General features: G+C 43.1%; 1 protein-coding gene across 3 annotated transcripts in view; it reads left to right on the top strand.

The window, feature by feature from the left end:
* Positions 1-488: 488 nt before the first annotated feature.
* SLC35B4 (solute carrier family 35 member B4) overlaps positions 489-12,510 on the top strand; it is a 52,017-nt gene continuing 39,995 nt past the window's right edge. The window contains exons 1-2 of one of the 3 annotated variants that reach the window (XM_081102442.1): positions 489-759; positions 10,822-10,935. In XM_081102442.1, coding sequence (XP_080958568.1) covers positions 683-759; positions 10,822-10,935 — 191 coding nt within the window. In that variant the 5' untranslated portion in view covers positions 489-682. The remainder of the gene's footprint in view (positions 760-10,821; positions 10,936-12,510) is intronic. The other 2 variants (XM_081102443.1, XM_081102444.1) reach the window with 2 other exon arrangements.

The raw sequence follows: 12,510 nt of genomic DNA, 5'->3' as shown, positions 1-12,510 counted from the left end.
GCGGTGAGATGGGCATTACTGCTCCCGTTTTTACCAAGAATGAGACTAAGGCTCCAAGAAGTTGCCTGCGATAGCAGAGCTGATTAGCAGCCGAGCCAACATTCAATCCCAGCACTTTCTGACGCCAATGCTCCTTTCAAAAGGTAGAAAAGTAAGCTCAGAGGAGTTTTTGCTTTCACTCCATTCAGAATTGTTTCAGATGCTAGCACGCCGCCAGCGATCAATCACAGGTCTGCAGCTCTAGTGCCGCCGCTGTGTTTGTTGAGACGGGGACGCTGGCATCCCTCTCTGAGCCCTTGGCTTACTCGCCAGAAACCACCTCAGCAGGGTTGAACTTCACTTCCCAACAAACCCTGCGGCTTCCTATCGCGAGAGGCATGACGAGAACCTCGCTGCTCTCTCTTCTCGAGTGGAGGGTCCCAGCAGAGGCGGGACACGTCCCAGCACGGCGTAAAGGGCGCGCGGCATCCTGGGATATGTAGTCTGGCTGGGACCAGAGCGCCCCCTCGAATGAATGGGGTCGGGGCTGACAGTGAACTACAGCTCCTCCGGCCGGGAGCGTTGGTGGCGGCGCCGGGGAAGAGCGGCGCTCCGGGAAGGGACGAAGTTCTGTGCCACCGCCGAGGTAGTGGTCTAGGCGGGCGCTTCCTCCGCGCGCGCGCTCCCCTTCCCCGCGCCCGCCATGCGCCCGCTCTTCGCGGTGGGCCTGGTGTTCGCCGGCTGCTGCAGTAACGTGATCTTCCTGGAGCTCCTGGTCAGGTGAGTGCTCCCCGCGGTTCCCGGGGCTGCACGGAGAAAGCCGGAGGGGCGTCCGCACGCGTCACCACCACGCACCGCGGGGTCGGCTCTGCGCGCCTGGAACCCTGAGAGTCCACTCCTTCATCCTGCGCTCCGCCCGCTGTCCCACCAAATAGTTTCACAGCATCGCTCGCAGAAACACTCGGGGTGTTGCTGGCATCACCCCCTTTTCACACACCGGGGGATTGAATCCGGGGGAATTTCTCACGTGACTGGCCTCAGGTTGGCTTGAGCTTGTGGCAGACCCCAAGGTTCCTCTAACCCTTTTCTCGGGTAATAATGCCACGTTTGGCTAAAGCAAAGCGTTTCGACTTCTAATGCAGTCTGGTTTTGCACACGCTGCAAAGAAAGTGTCATGTGTATTCAAGTGCCTGGAAAGCATTTGTTTTGCTACCCTTACAGATCAGATGGCCATGAGGACTTTGCCCAAACATTACCTCTCAGTGATTTAGGTGAATCAATTCTTATCTATGTCTATGGTCCGTCTCATTGACTCAGGAGAGCATTTCCAGCTTTAAGAAATTAGTCTTTAAATTGGGAGGCATGTATTTTGAGGCCTAACTTTCTAAATTAAGACTGGGGGAGTGGATAAAAACAGCTGTGGTACATTTATACAGTGGAATACTACTTGGCTGTAAAAAAGAAGAAAATCTGACCTTTTGCAACAGCATGGATGGACCTGGGGAGTATTATGCTAAGTCAAATGAGCCAGTCAGAGAAAGACAAGTACCATATGATCTCAGGTATATGTGGAATGTAATCAACACAATCACTCGACAAACAAAATAGAAACAAGCATAGGTACATAACAGATTGACAGCTGTCAGAGGGGAGGAGAGTTGAGGCCTGGGTGAAAAAAGGTGAAGGGATTAAGAAAAAAAAAAAATATATATATATATATATATGACACATAGGCAGGAACAACAGTGGTGATAGCTAGGTGGAAAAGGAGGGGTTGGGAGGTGGAAGTGGGCAAAGAAGAGGTAAGTGGGAACAGAAATGTACTTGACTTTGGATGGTGAGCGCAGGATGCAGATGATGTTTTTATTGAGTTGTACACTTGAAACCTGTATGGTTTTATTAACCAGTGTCACCCCAATAAATTCAATTAAAAAAGAAAAAAAAGAATGGGGGTGCCAAATGGAAGCTTCCAGTGGTGAGCAGGAGATACTACACACAGATGTCAAATTTTAATGTTGCACATCTGAAACTTATGCACTGTTAGCTTAAAAAAAAAAAAAAGGAGAGAAAGAAAGAAAGGAAGAAAGAAAGAAAGAAAAGAATGGCTTCACCAAAGGGAAACTAGGATGGCATGCAAATAATGTTGAGTAATAATGTGCAACGTTCAATGGGTGCAAACTGTTACAGAAAAAGCACCAGGTGTCCTGAAAAAGGCTCAGGACTGAAAAATCTCAAAATTATGAACTTCATTCTTGGCTTTGTCATTACCCAGGTTGGGTGACCTTTTCAAATCATTTCGCTTCTCTGGACCTCCTCCTCCTGCTGTAAAATGCTATTTATGGCGCTATCTACCATCGTGTTTCTGAGCCTACACGTTATCTCCATTGACCCTCAGGACAATCTGTGTCCAGTATAGGTCAAGAACTATAATGTCTGTTTTACTGAAAATGGAACAGTTCCCAAGAAGTTAGATGGTCTTTTATTTCTTGTAAGTGGCAGAGACAAAACTGGAATCCAGGATATCTAAACTCCTAGTCCAGCGGTTCTCAACCTGTGGGTTGCAAACAATGAAAATGCATCCTGCATATCAGATATTACATTATGATTCATAACAGTAGCAAAATTACTGAAGTAGCAACGAAAATAATTTTATGTTTGGGGGTCACCACAACATGAGGAACTGTGTTAAAGGGTCGCGGCATTAGGAAGGTTGAGAACCTGTTAATTTTGAACTTGAGCAGCCTATAGGTTTTGGTCACCCAGTTGCTCATGTGGTGCCCACTAGAAATGTATTTTATTTTCCTGATACCACTGATTAAGTCATTCTGAAGCAACCAGTTTATTTAAGGTAAACTCTGTGTGGGGTTAATTTTTGTAGTTACTGAGCTTGAAATTTTGTTATGCAGACAGTGTTGATAAAGATCTGTCATTTGTCATCCTTTTCTTTTTAAAGGATAGAGTACTTTTTTTTTTTTAAAGAATAGTTTATTGATTTTTAGAGAGAGAGGAAGAGAGAGAGGAACGTCGATATGAAAGTGCAACATCGATCAGGTGCCTCCTGCACGCTCCCCACCTGGGATCCAGCCCGAAACCTGGGCATGTGCCTTGACCTTGAATCCGATCGGCAGCTTTGTGGTGCACAGGCGGAGACCCAACGAACTGAGCCACACTGGCCAGAGCCATTTGTCCTTGTTGAGAGTAGGTGGCGAGGGATAGAGCAATGTATCCTGCTGTAAGCTGGTACATTTCAAAGGAAGGTTACTTTGGAAATCTTTTTTTTAATGATTTCTGTTCTTTTATTTATTTTTTTAAATTTATCTTTATAGTTGAAAGTATTACATATGTCCCCCTTTTTTCCACATTGACCCCCACCCCAGGCCTTCACTGCACTATTGTCCGTGTCCATGGGTTATGCAGTTATGCATAGAAGTTCTTTGGTTAATCTCTTCCCACCCTCCACCCTCTCTAACACCCTGCCTTCCCTCTGAGATTTGTCAATCCGTTCCATGCTTCTATGCCTCTGGATCTGTTTTGTTCATCATTTTATTTTGTTCATTACATTCCACATATGAGTGAGATCATGTGATGCTCGTCTTTCTCTGACTGGCTTATTTGGCTTAGTATAATACTCTCCATGTCCCTCTATGCTGTCCCAAAGGGTAAGAAATCTTTCTTTTTTACTGCTGCATAGTATTCCATGGTGTAAATGTACCGCAGCTTTTTTTATCCACTCATCTAACTTGGGCTGTTCCCAGATCTTCGCTATTGTAAATTGTACTGCTCTGAACATAGGGGTACATACATTCTTTCTGATTGGTGTTTCAGGTTTCTTGGGATATATTCCTAGAAGTGGGATCACGGGGTCAAATGGCAGTTCCATTTTTAATTTTTTGAGGAAACTCCGTACTGTCTTCCATAGTGGCTACACCAGTCTGCATTCCCACCAGCAGTGCAGGAGGGTTCCCTTTTCTCCACATCCTCGCCAGCACTTGTCCTTTGTTTTGTTAATGATAGCTATTCTGACAGGTGTGAGGTGCTACCTCATTGTTGCTTTAATTTGCATCTCTGTTGATTAGTGACTGAGCATTTTTTTCATGTGTCTCTTAGCCAGCTGTATGTCCTCTTTGGAAAAGTGTCTATTTAAGTCTTTGCCCATTTTTTAATTGGACTATTTGTAAGCAATCTATGAATTTAATGCGATTCCTTTAAAATACCAATGGCATATTTCACTGATCTAGAACAAATATTCCAACATTTATATGGAACCAAAAAAGACCATGAATAGCTGCAGCAATCTTGAGAAAGAAGAACAAAATGGTAGGGGTCACAATACCAGATATCAAGTTAGACTACAAAGCCACTGTGCTCAAAACAGCCTGGTCCTGGCACAAGAACGGGCATATAGATTAATGGAACAGAACAGAGAACCCAGAAATCGACCCAAGCCATTACGCTCAATTAATATTTGACAAAGGAGGCAAGAGCACATAATGGAGTAAAGACAGTTTCTTCAATAAGTGGTGTTGGGAAAATTGGACAAATACATGCAAAAAAATGAAACTAGGCCACCAACTTACACCATACACAAGAATGAAGTCAAAATGGATAAAAGACTTAAATGTAAGTCATGAAACCATAAAAATTCTGCAAGAAACCATAGGCAGCAAAATATTAGATACCTCTCGTAACATGTTTGCTGATAGATCTCCTAAGCCTTAGGCAAGGGAAACAAAGGAGAAAATAAACAAATGGGACTACATCAAATAAAAAGCTTCTGCACAGCAAAAGAAATCACCAACAAATGAAAAGGGAGCCCACTGCATGGGAGAACATATTTGCCACAGATATATCTGGCAAGGGGTTAATTTTCAAAATATTTAAAGGACTCACACAATTTAACAAATGGAAATTGATTTTAAAATATAAAAATGTGATAAAATCAGGCCAGCCAAATAAAGGTCAGAGAAGAATAGTGTCACATTTGTGTTGAATATGCCATTAAATTAAATCTTCTGAAAGGTTGTGTGAAGCCAGTTACGCTAGCAGCTGAAGGTCTTTACTAGTTATGAGCACTCGGCTAAATTACTTGATTTCCCCAGTCTGTTTGCTCAACAGTAAAAGTGGGGTGGGGAGGTGATGGCTCCACCTGCCTCACGTGGATTTGAAGGAGATTCATGTGCAAAGCCTGAAGCACATTCAGGCTTCCCCTCCCCGCTAACAACTTTTATTTCAGTGCAGGTCTGCCTCGTTTTATGGGTTTGTTCCTGAGAAGTTGTGGATAAATCTAACTTTACAGAAGGTTTCCATGCATTATGGAAGCTTCTATTTAGAACGCTTTGAATAATGTGTAAATAAATCATCGCTCATTTATCCGTTTTGTAAATCGAGATTTTTGCATACAGCAATGGGCTTTCATAAGGAGAGGGGGTACATTTATGACTTTAATGAATGGTACATCAGATGAATAGCAGCTTTTTTCCTGATTTGCTTGGGCAACTCATGACTTCTCATGTTACAATAAAATAAGAGCTGGTTGGACTGGATGGTCTTTAAAGTTCTTTCTAGTTTTGGCCTTCTCAGAATTTGTGACTCTGTCTTGGGACATCACAGCTCGTAAATCTTTATAGAGCAGGAACTGTGCTTTTTATATGGCTTCCTGGGAACCCTTTGGTGCTGTAATAAATGGCAGGTAGAAACATGGAAATGCTAAAGTGAATTGCAGGGAGAAGCGAACATTTTAAATCATTTTTCCCAAATTGGAAAAACAAATGTAGGCTTTTCTTTATGATGTTCATGCATATATTTAGGATCTAAAATAAAATACAGGCCACATAGCAGTGTAAAGAGCAGATGTGAATGACTGAGGAGATGTGCATCAGCTAACTGAGTAGGCAAGGTATTGTGTGTTTTACATGAGGAAAACACTCTGAAACATTTTCTTTCCCCCATTTTATTCCAATCAAGTGCCTGGTATTGAATCAAATAGAAAAGTTTCCTAAATCTAGACTATGAGATAACAAAAGGCATAAAATATATGCCCAATTCTTTCTCTTCAAAGTTGCCTTTTTTATTTTTATTTTTTTAAATATATTTTATTGATTTTTTACAGAGAGGAAGGGAGAGAGAGAGAGAGTTAGAAACATCGATGAGAGAGAAACATCGATCAGCTGCCTCCTGCACATCTCCTACTGGGGATGTGCCCGCAACCCAGGTACAAGCCCTTGACCGGAATCGAACCCGGGACCTTTCAGTCCACAGGCCGACGCTCTATCCACTGAGCCAAATCGGCTTCGGCAAAGTTGCCTTTTTTTAAAAATAAAAATTTGCCCTGGCCCACATGGCTCGGTTGGTTGGAGCATCGTTCCATCATGCACTGAAGGGTCATGGGTTCGATTCCTGGTCAGATACATACCCAGGTTGTGGTTTTGATCCCCAGTCAGGGCGCATACGAGAGGCAACCAATCGATGTTTCTCATGTGTATGTCTCTCTCTAAAATCAATAAAAGCATATCCTCGGGTGAGGATTTAAAAAAATTTTTATATAAAAAGTTAGAATGAAATAAAATAAATTTGGATTCTTGCAAAAGAGAATTCAAAGTGAAAGAAACTGTTTGCAATTATGACTATAATTCCCAAAAATGAATTTCAACAAAACAAGTGATTTAGGGAAAAGGCTCCTAAGTTTTTACTCCAAAGTTTTAAAATGAATTAAGTTAAAATAAATAATTCCATTGGTATCTACACAACAGTGTGTTCCTAAAAAGCTCTGTAAGTTCATTTTTTAAAAATGGAATCATGTGAGTGCAGTAGGGAAATTTAACAATGCTATGGAAATAGAGCACGGAGATTAGAGTTGGCAAGGGGCTGATTGGATTTGTTGTTGGAGGTGTCCTAAATCCAGATCATGGTTGCTTAAAGTGAGGCACCCCCACATTCACTCAGGTGCTTGAGTGAAGGCCAGACACTGCCCAGAGAGTAGGGGCACCTTCCTCTAGCCATCCCTCTGTGGCACTGGGTCCTTACTATCTCATACTCCCTCATCCTGCCATCTCGGGGGCAGAGATCAGGTCTCATTCACATGGGAGCTTCCTGGCCGCTAGCCCCTGACTTTACGCACAGTAGGTACTCCCTAATTGTTCTTCAGTTGAATCAACCTAGGCTTTTGGTAAAGAGAAATGGGAGGGGGAAAGCCAGGAAGCTTCTTGAGCCCTCCGGCTAAGTCTTGGGCTTGGCACTTTATGTATATTTTTTTCATTACATCCTCATGACAAGGTTAAAAACATGTCCCTTTTGATTTACAGGTGAGAAGAAAACGGTCAATATAAACATATTTTAAGAGGTTACTATATTCAACTGAAGACCACCTCATATGCAAGATGCGACATTTTGGTCATCCTAGAGTCCCAGTCTGCCTTTTTCCCTGCGTGGCAGACACTGTGGGAAGTGCTTTTCAGGGACTGGCTTATTTGCTCTGCAGTACAACCAATGAGACAGTAGGCACTCATACCGTTCCCATTTGAAAGATAAGAAAACTAGATGTAGATGGGGCAGTCAGCTTCCAGGTCACAGGGTCAGTGACAGCTGCGTCTTGCATGTCACTGTGTATTTTTAGCCACCGGAGCGCGGTAATTCTCAACCCTGTGTCAGCACACAAAGATCACCTGTGCGTCTTACACGCACCCTCACCCCTTGCCTTTCCCCCAGACCTGCCTTAGGGTTCTCAGCTCTGGCTGCACATGAGAATCAAGTGGGAAGCTTTCAAAAGTACAGGACCTATCCCAGACCAATCCAGTCCGAACTGGGGGGGAGGCTCCCAGCGCTTATGGCTTTCACGAGCAGCCTAAGTGTGCAGACTGTGCCAAGAACTATCTATGCCGAAACTGGTTTGGCTCAGTGGATAGAGCGTCGGCCTGCGGGCTGAAAGGTCCCGGGTTCGATTCCGGTCAAGGGCATGTACCTGGGTTGCGGGCACTTCCCCAATGGGGGATGTGCAGGAGGCAGCTGATCGATGTTTCTCTCTCATTGATGTTTCTAACTCTCTATCTCTCTCCCTTCCTCTCTGTAAAAAATCAATAAAATATATTAAAAAAAAAAAAAAGAACTATCTAGAGCTCAGGTTCCTTCTCTAACTCATAGTGAGGCTAATGGCTTTAATTAGCTCCTTCAATGAGGTAAATGTCGTACATGATTATTTATGGATTCCTGCAGCCTTTAGCTCTGTCCCTTGAGCGTAAGAGGTGCTAAAAGAAATCACCGAATAGAATATAAAGCAGTAGTTTTCATAGGCAGTGGAGCCTAAAGAGTAGCAACAGCTCTGCCTCAGATGTCAGCATAGCTCCGTACAAGAAAGGCGTGTGCTTGGAGTTGTTTATTTTTATGCCTGATGGGTGTATTTTGGAATTTGTATGCTCGGCACTGCTATTCAATATTAAAACCACTAACAGAGGATGGAGTTTTTTTGTTTATTTTAAAATAAATAGCATTGTATTAATATGTAGTAATATAATTACATCCCTCTACTCAGTATCTGTGGGTAAATGCCTTGGGTGAAGGTGAAGATGCAGGCTACGAAGGCTGAATTTTGTAATGTGGGGATGTGTGCCGGGGTCCAGCCCCAGCAGGTCCAGGGGTTCCCAAAGGTGTGGACGGAGTCGGCAAAGAAGGAATGACACGGAGATAGCGTTCAGTTGATCAGCAGCCTAGCCAGGATCTCCAGCCAAGTTCTGGTCTCGATCTCCAGAGAGGTTCTGTTTAGGATCTCCAGCCAGGTTCTGTGTCCATGGTCTCTTGCTAGGTTCTCCAGGTTCTCCAGCCAGGTTCTGTAGCCATGTTCCCTCGCTAGGTTCTCCAGCCAGGTTCTGTCCAGGTTCTCCAGCCAGGTTCAGTCACCAGGTTCTAGTCAGGTTCTCTTGCCAATTTCTGTAGTCAGGTTCAGTCCAGGATCTTTTGCCATGTTCTCTCGCTAGGTTCTGTCTCTAGGTTCTGAGGCCAGTTTCTGTCCAGGATCTTTTGCCATGTTCTCTCCAGCGAAGTTGTTCTGTCTCTAGAGAACGTTCTGTGTAGGTTCTGTGCCAATTTCTGTCTCTCTTCGTTCTGTCTTCTTACATCTGTGTCCATACCAGCTGATTCCAATCCTATCAATCTCCATCTCAAAGGTTAGGGCGTTTCCCACCTCCACTCCAGGGAGCAAAGACTATGCAGCTCAAGCATGATTGTTCGTAGCTAAAGCGACCAATCACCCACCTGGCACCCAGCTAAGAGGCTTCACTCCCTCCCCAACCTCAGGGGAAAATCCCTACCTGGGGAAACAACCCTTCCCAGAGACCCGGGCCAAAACACACAGTGCCTAGAAGGTGAGCAAACATATCAAGAACAGCACGCCATATATGCCAGGTCCCCCGAAACAGCAAGCATGGACCAGCTCCCGGCAGATGTGGGTAGCATGGGCAACCAGGAAGCTTCAGGAAAACCAAGGCAGCTAGCTGCTCACTTTGACCTTCCTCCAGTGGTTGAGCAGAGCCTCATGGAGGACAAGCTCAAGAAAACGACACACGGTTTGAGTAACTCCTTTCAGCGTGCCTCAGGAGGGATGCCAGAAGGAATTCTTCTCTTGTACATTTCCCCCTAAGTCACCGTGAGATTCCCCATCCCTTACTAGATCACTGAAGAGCTTCGAATGAATTTCATGAACATTCACTGAGTACCTAATAGGGTTGTATCGTAAATCAGCGAGCTAGACGAGACGCCTTAATGAGCCAATTAGTTGGGAGTCATCTTTATTGCCCGTGGGTTCAGAGCAGAATACCGCTGTCAAATTCCGAACCCCAAAACAGAGGAGGTTCTCGCTATTTATACCTTTTGACCTCTTTGCAGATATTACAAAGAGCTTTGTGTAGGTTATTTTTGCAGACAGTTTGTAACTTTGGATACATAATGAACAAACACTTGGTATGAGAATATGGGAATTATTATCAGTATTCACCTATTACGTTAGACGGCTAGCTTGCAAGGTCAGACAGTTAAGTTTTTATCTTTTTCTATTCAAACTAAAACAGTTATTTTACAGAATAAGGGACTATCTAAAAATAATGGAGTTGGCCTACAGAATAAGAGGCTGTCTAAGAATAACAGTAGTTCAAACAGCAGTTTTCTAAAGGAGGAATTACTATGCTTCAGTATATTTGTGTTAAAGGTTGTGGAGAATAAGCAGTGTCCTCATTCTTTTCATTATTGCTTCTTACCCTCTCCCCACCCTCATCTAAAACCCCCTTTTAGACATTTTTTCCTAGACATCCCCCCCAGACACACTGTACATGGGCTTATGTACTGTACATATATCTGTGCTTTATACTTACAAAATACTAAGCTTTCTCCCACCCTAAGGACCAGTTTTTGCCTCTATACGGGAGCAAAGACAATGTCCCTGGATACGAGCCTTTGACTGACAGTAGTCTTGGAGATTCCGGCCAGGAGGATATACTATAAATGTTTCTAGGAGACCTGGGCATGAGCTGCGTAGGCTGACTAGGATCCTGAATGAAGTCCTCTTGGTTACGTAAGTGAAGATCTCAAAAAGAACATCTGACTGACCAGCTTCCTCCAGTTTACTAGGAAGGTTGTACCAGAGCGGTCCTTCCTGATGGCCTGCTATACCTATAGGAGAGTGAAATAAGGCTTGACGTTCTTCTCTGTGAGGTGTGTGATCCATGGGACATGAAAACCGAGAGGACAGTGGGTAATGGAAATCTATCCTCCTGTTACTCTGAACTGTCAGTATAACAGGTCATAGTGGCCTTTATCTCAGTCTTTTGTGCCTTTTTCTTTTTGTCCCTCACTATGCAGGAAGCATCCAGGATGCGGGAACATTGTGACATTTGCACAGTTTTTATTTATTGCTGTGGAAGGCTTCCTCTTTGAAGCCAAGTTGGGGAGGAAGCAGCCAGCTATCCCAATAAGGTATGTACGTTGAAGTCTCTTTTAGCCTTGTTTGTCTTAAAATAATATCGCCTAAGAATCCAGAAACACCAGTCAGAAAGAATATATCCACCCCTGTGTTCATAGCAGTGCAATTTACAGTAGCTGAGATTTGAACACAGCCCCAGTGCCCATCAGCGAGATGAGCGGATAAAAAGGTTGTGGTACCTTTACACAGTGGAATGCTACACAGCTGTGAGAAAAGAAAGAACTCACATTTGCAACAGCGGGCATGAACCTGGAGAGTATTATGCTAATCTGAATAAGCCAGTCAGAGAAAGATGAGTACAGTGGGGCCTTGACTTACGAGTGTCCCGACTAAGGAGTTTTTTGAGATACCAGCTGTCTCGGCCGATTTTTTGCATTGAGTTGATAGAGTAATTTGAGTTAACGAGCTCCTTAACGAGCTCGGTCTCGGAACGAATTAAACTCGTAAGTCAAGGCCCCACTGTATCACATTATCTCACTCATTTGTGGAATCTAATGAACAAAATAAATCGATCCAGAGGCATAAAAGCATGCAACAGCCTGACAAACTTCAGAGGGAAAGGGAGGGTGGTTAGGGGGTGGGAGGGGAGGATTCACTGGGGAACTTACATGCATTTATGCATAACCCAAGAACACAGACAATAGGGTGGTGAAAGTCTGGGAGAGGTGGTACTGGGTGGAGGGGGTCAATGGGGAAAAGAACACAAACAGGACATCTGTAATACTTTCAACGATAAAGAGAAATTTTAAAAAAATCAAGAGCTTTTCTGGTACTTAAATAAAAGGAATATGAGACATCTATTTGTAAGATTTGTATCAATGGTATTAGTAGAGTTTATATTCATTTTCTGAATTTAATATGTTGTGAAACTCCAGGAGCCTATATTTAGAATAAAATTCCTGCCACAACACTTTAAATAACTGTGATGGAGACAACAGTAGATATATGTGTGTGTGTGTGTGTGTGTGGTAGGTGGTCAGTTAAAGGCCTAGTGTGATCACCAATTTTTTAAACAGTTATGTACGCTATCCTCATGTTATCACATATGGTAAGAGTGGTCTCATTGTTCCTTTTAAGAAATGAATGGCTTTTGGAAATAGAGGTGGTAGTTGCACAATATTGAGAATGTACTAAATGCCCCTGAATTGTTCACTTTAAAATGGTTGATTTTATGTTATGGGAATTTCACTTCAATTAAAAGAAAGTGACTGGCAAGCTAAGGCAAAATTATTGATTCCAGACCTCTGTCCATTAGTCCATATTTACATAATTGTACTCATGGGGCCAAATAGCAGTTCTTATAATAAACAATGTATCGAAAACTCAGTATTCTTGCTGTCAGAGACTTGAAATAAAAATAAATATATAATCCATCCAATTGTGAGTATGTAATAGGATAGTGTCACTTAATCTCTCTGAGGGGGTCCTTCTGGTATGAATGTATTCAGGGACTGGTTAAGGCTCGTCCTTGTTGGTATTATTTTACAGCATTCCTGAGTAAGCTTACTATAGAAAACCTAGCTGAATTTTGTTATTAACATCATATTTAAAATTCCCAAATGTGATGC

Source organism: Myotis nattereri, assembly GCF_964212035.1.
Source record: "Myotis nattereri genome assembly, chromosome: 11".
Classification (NCBI taxonomy): domain Eukaryota; kingdom Metazoa; phylum Chordata; class Mammalia; order Chiroptera; family Vespertilionidae; genus Myotis; species Myotis nattereri.
The sequence above is the reverse complement of the archived record's forward strand: the minus strand, read 5'-3'. Positions and strand labels throughout refer to the sequence as shown.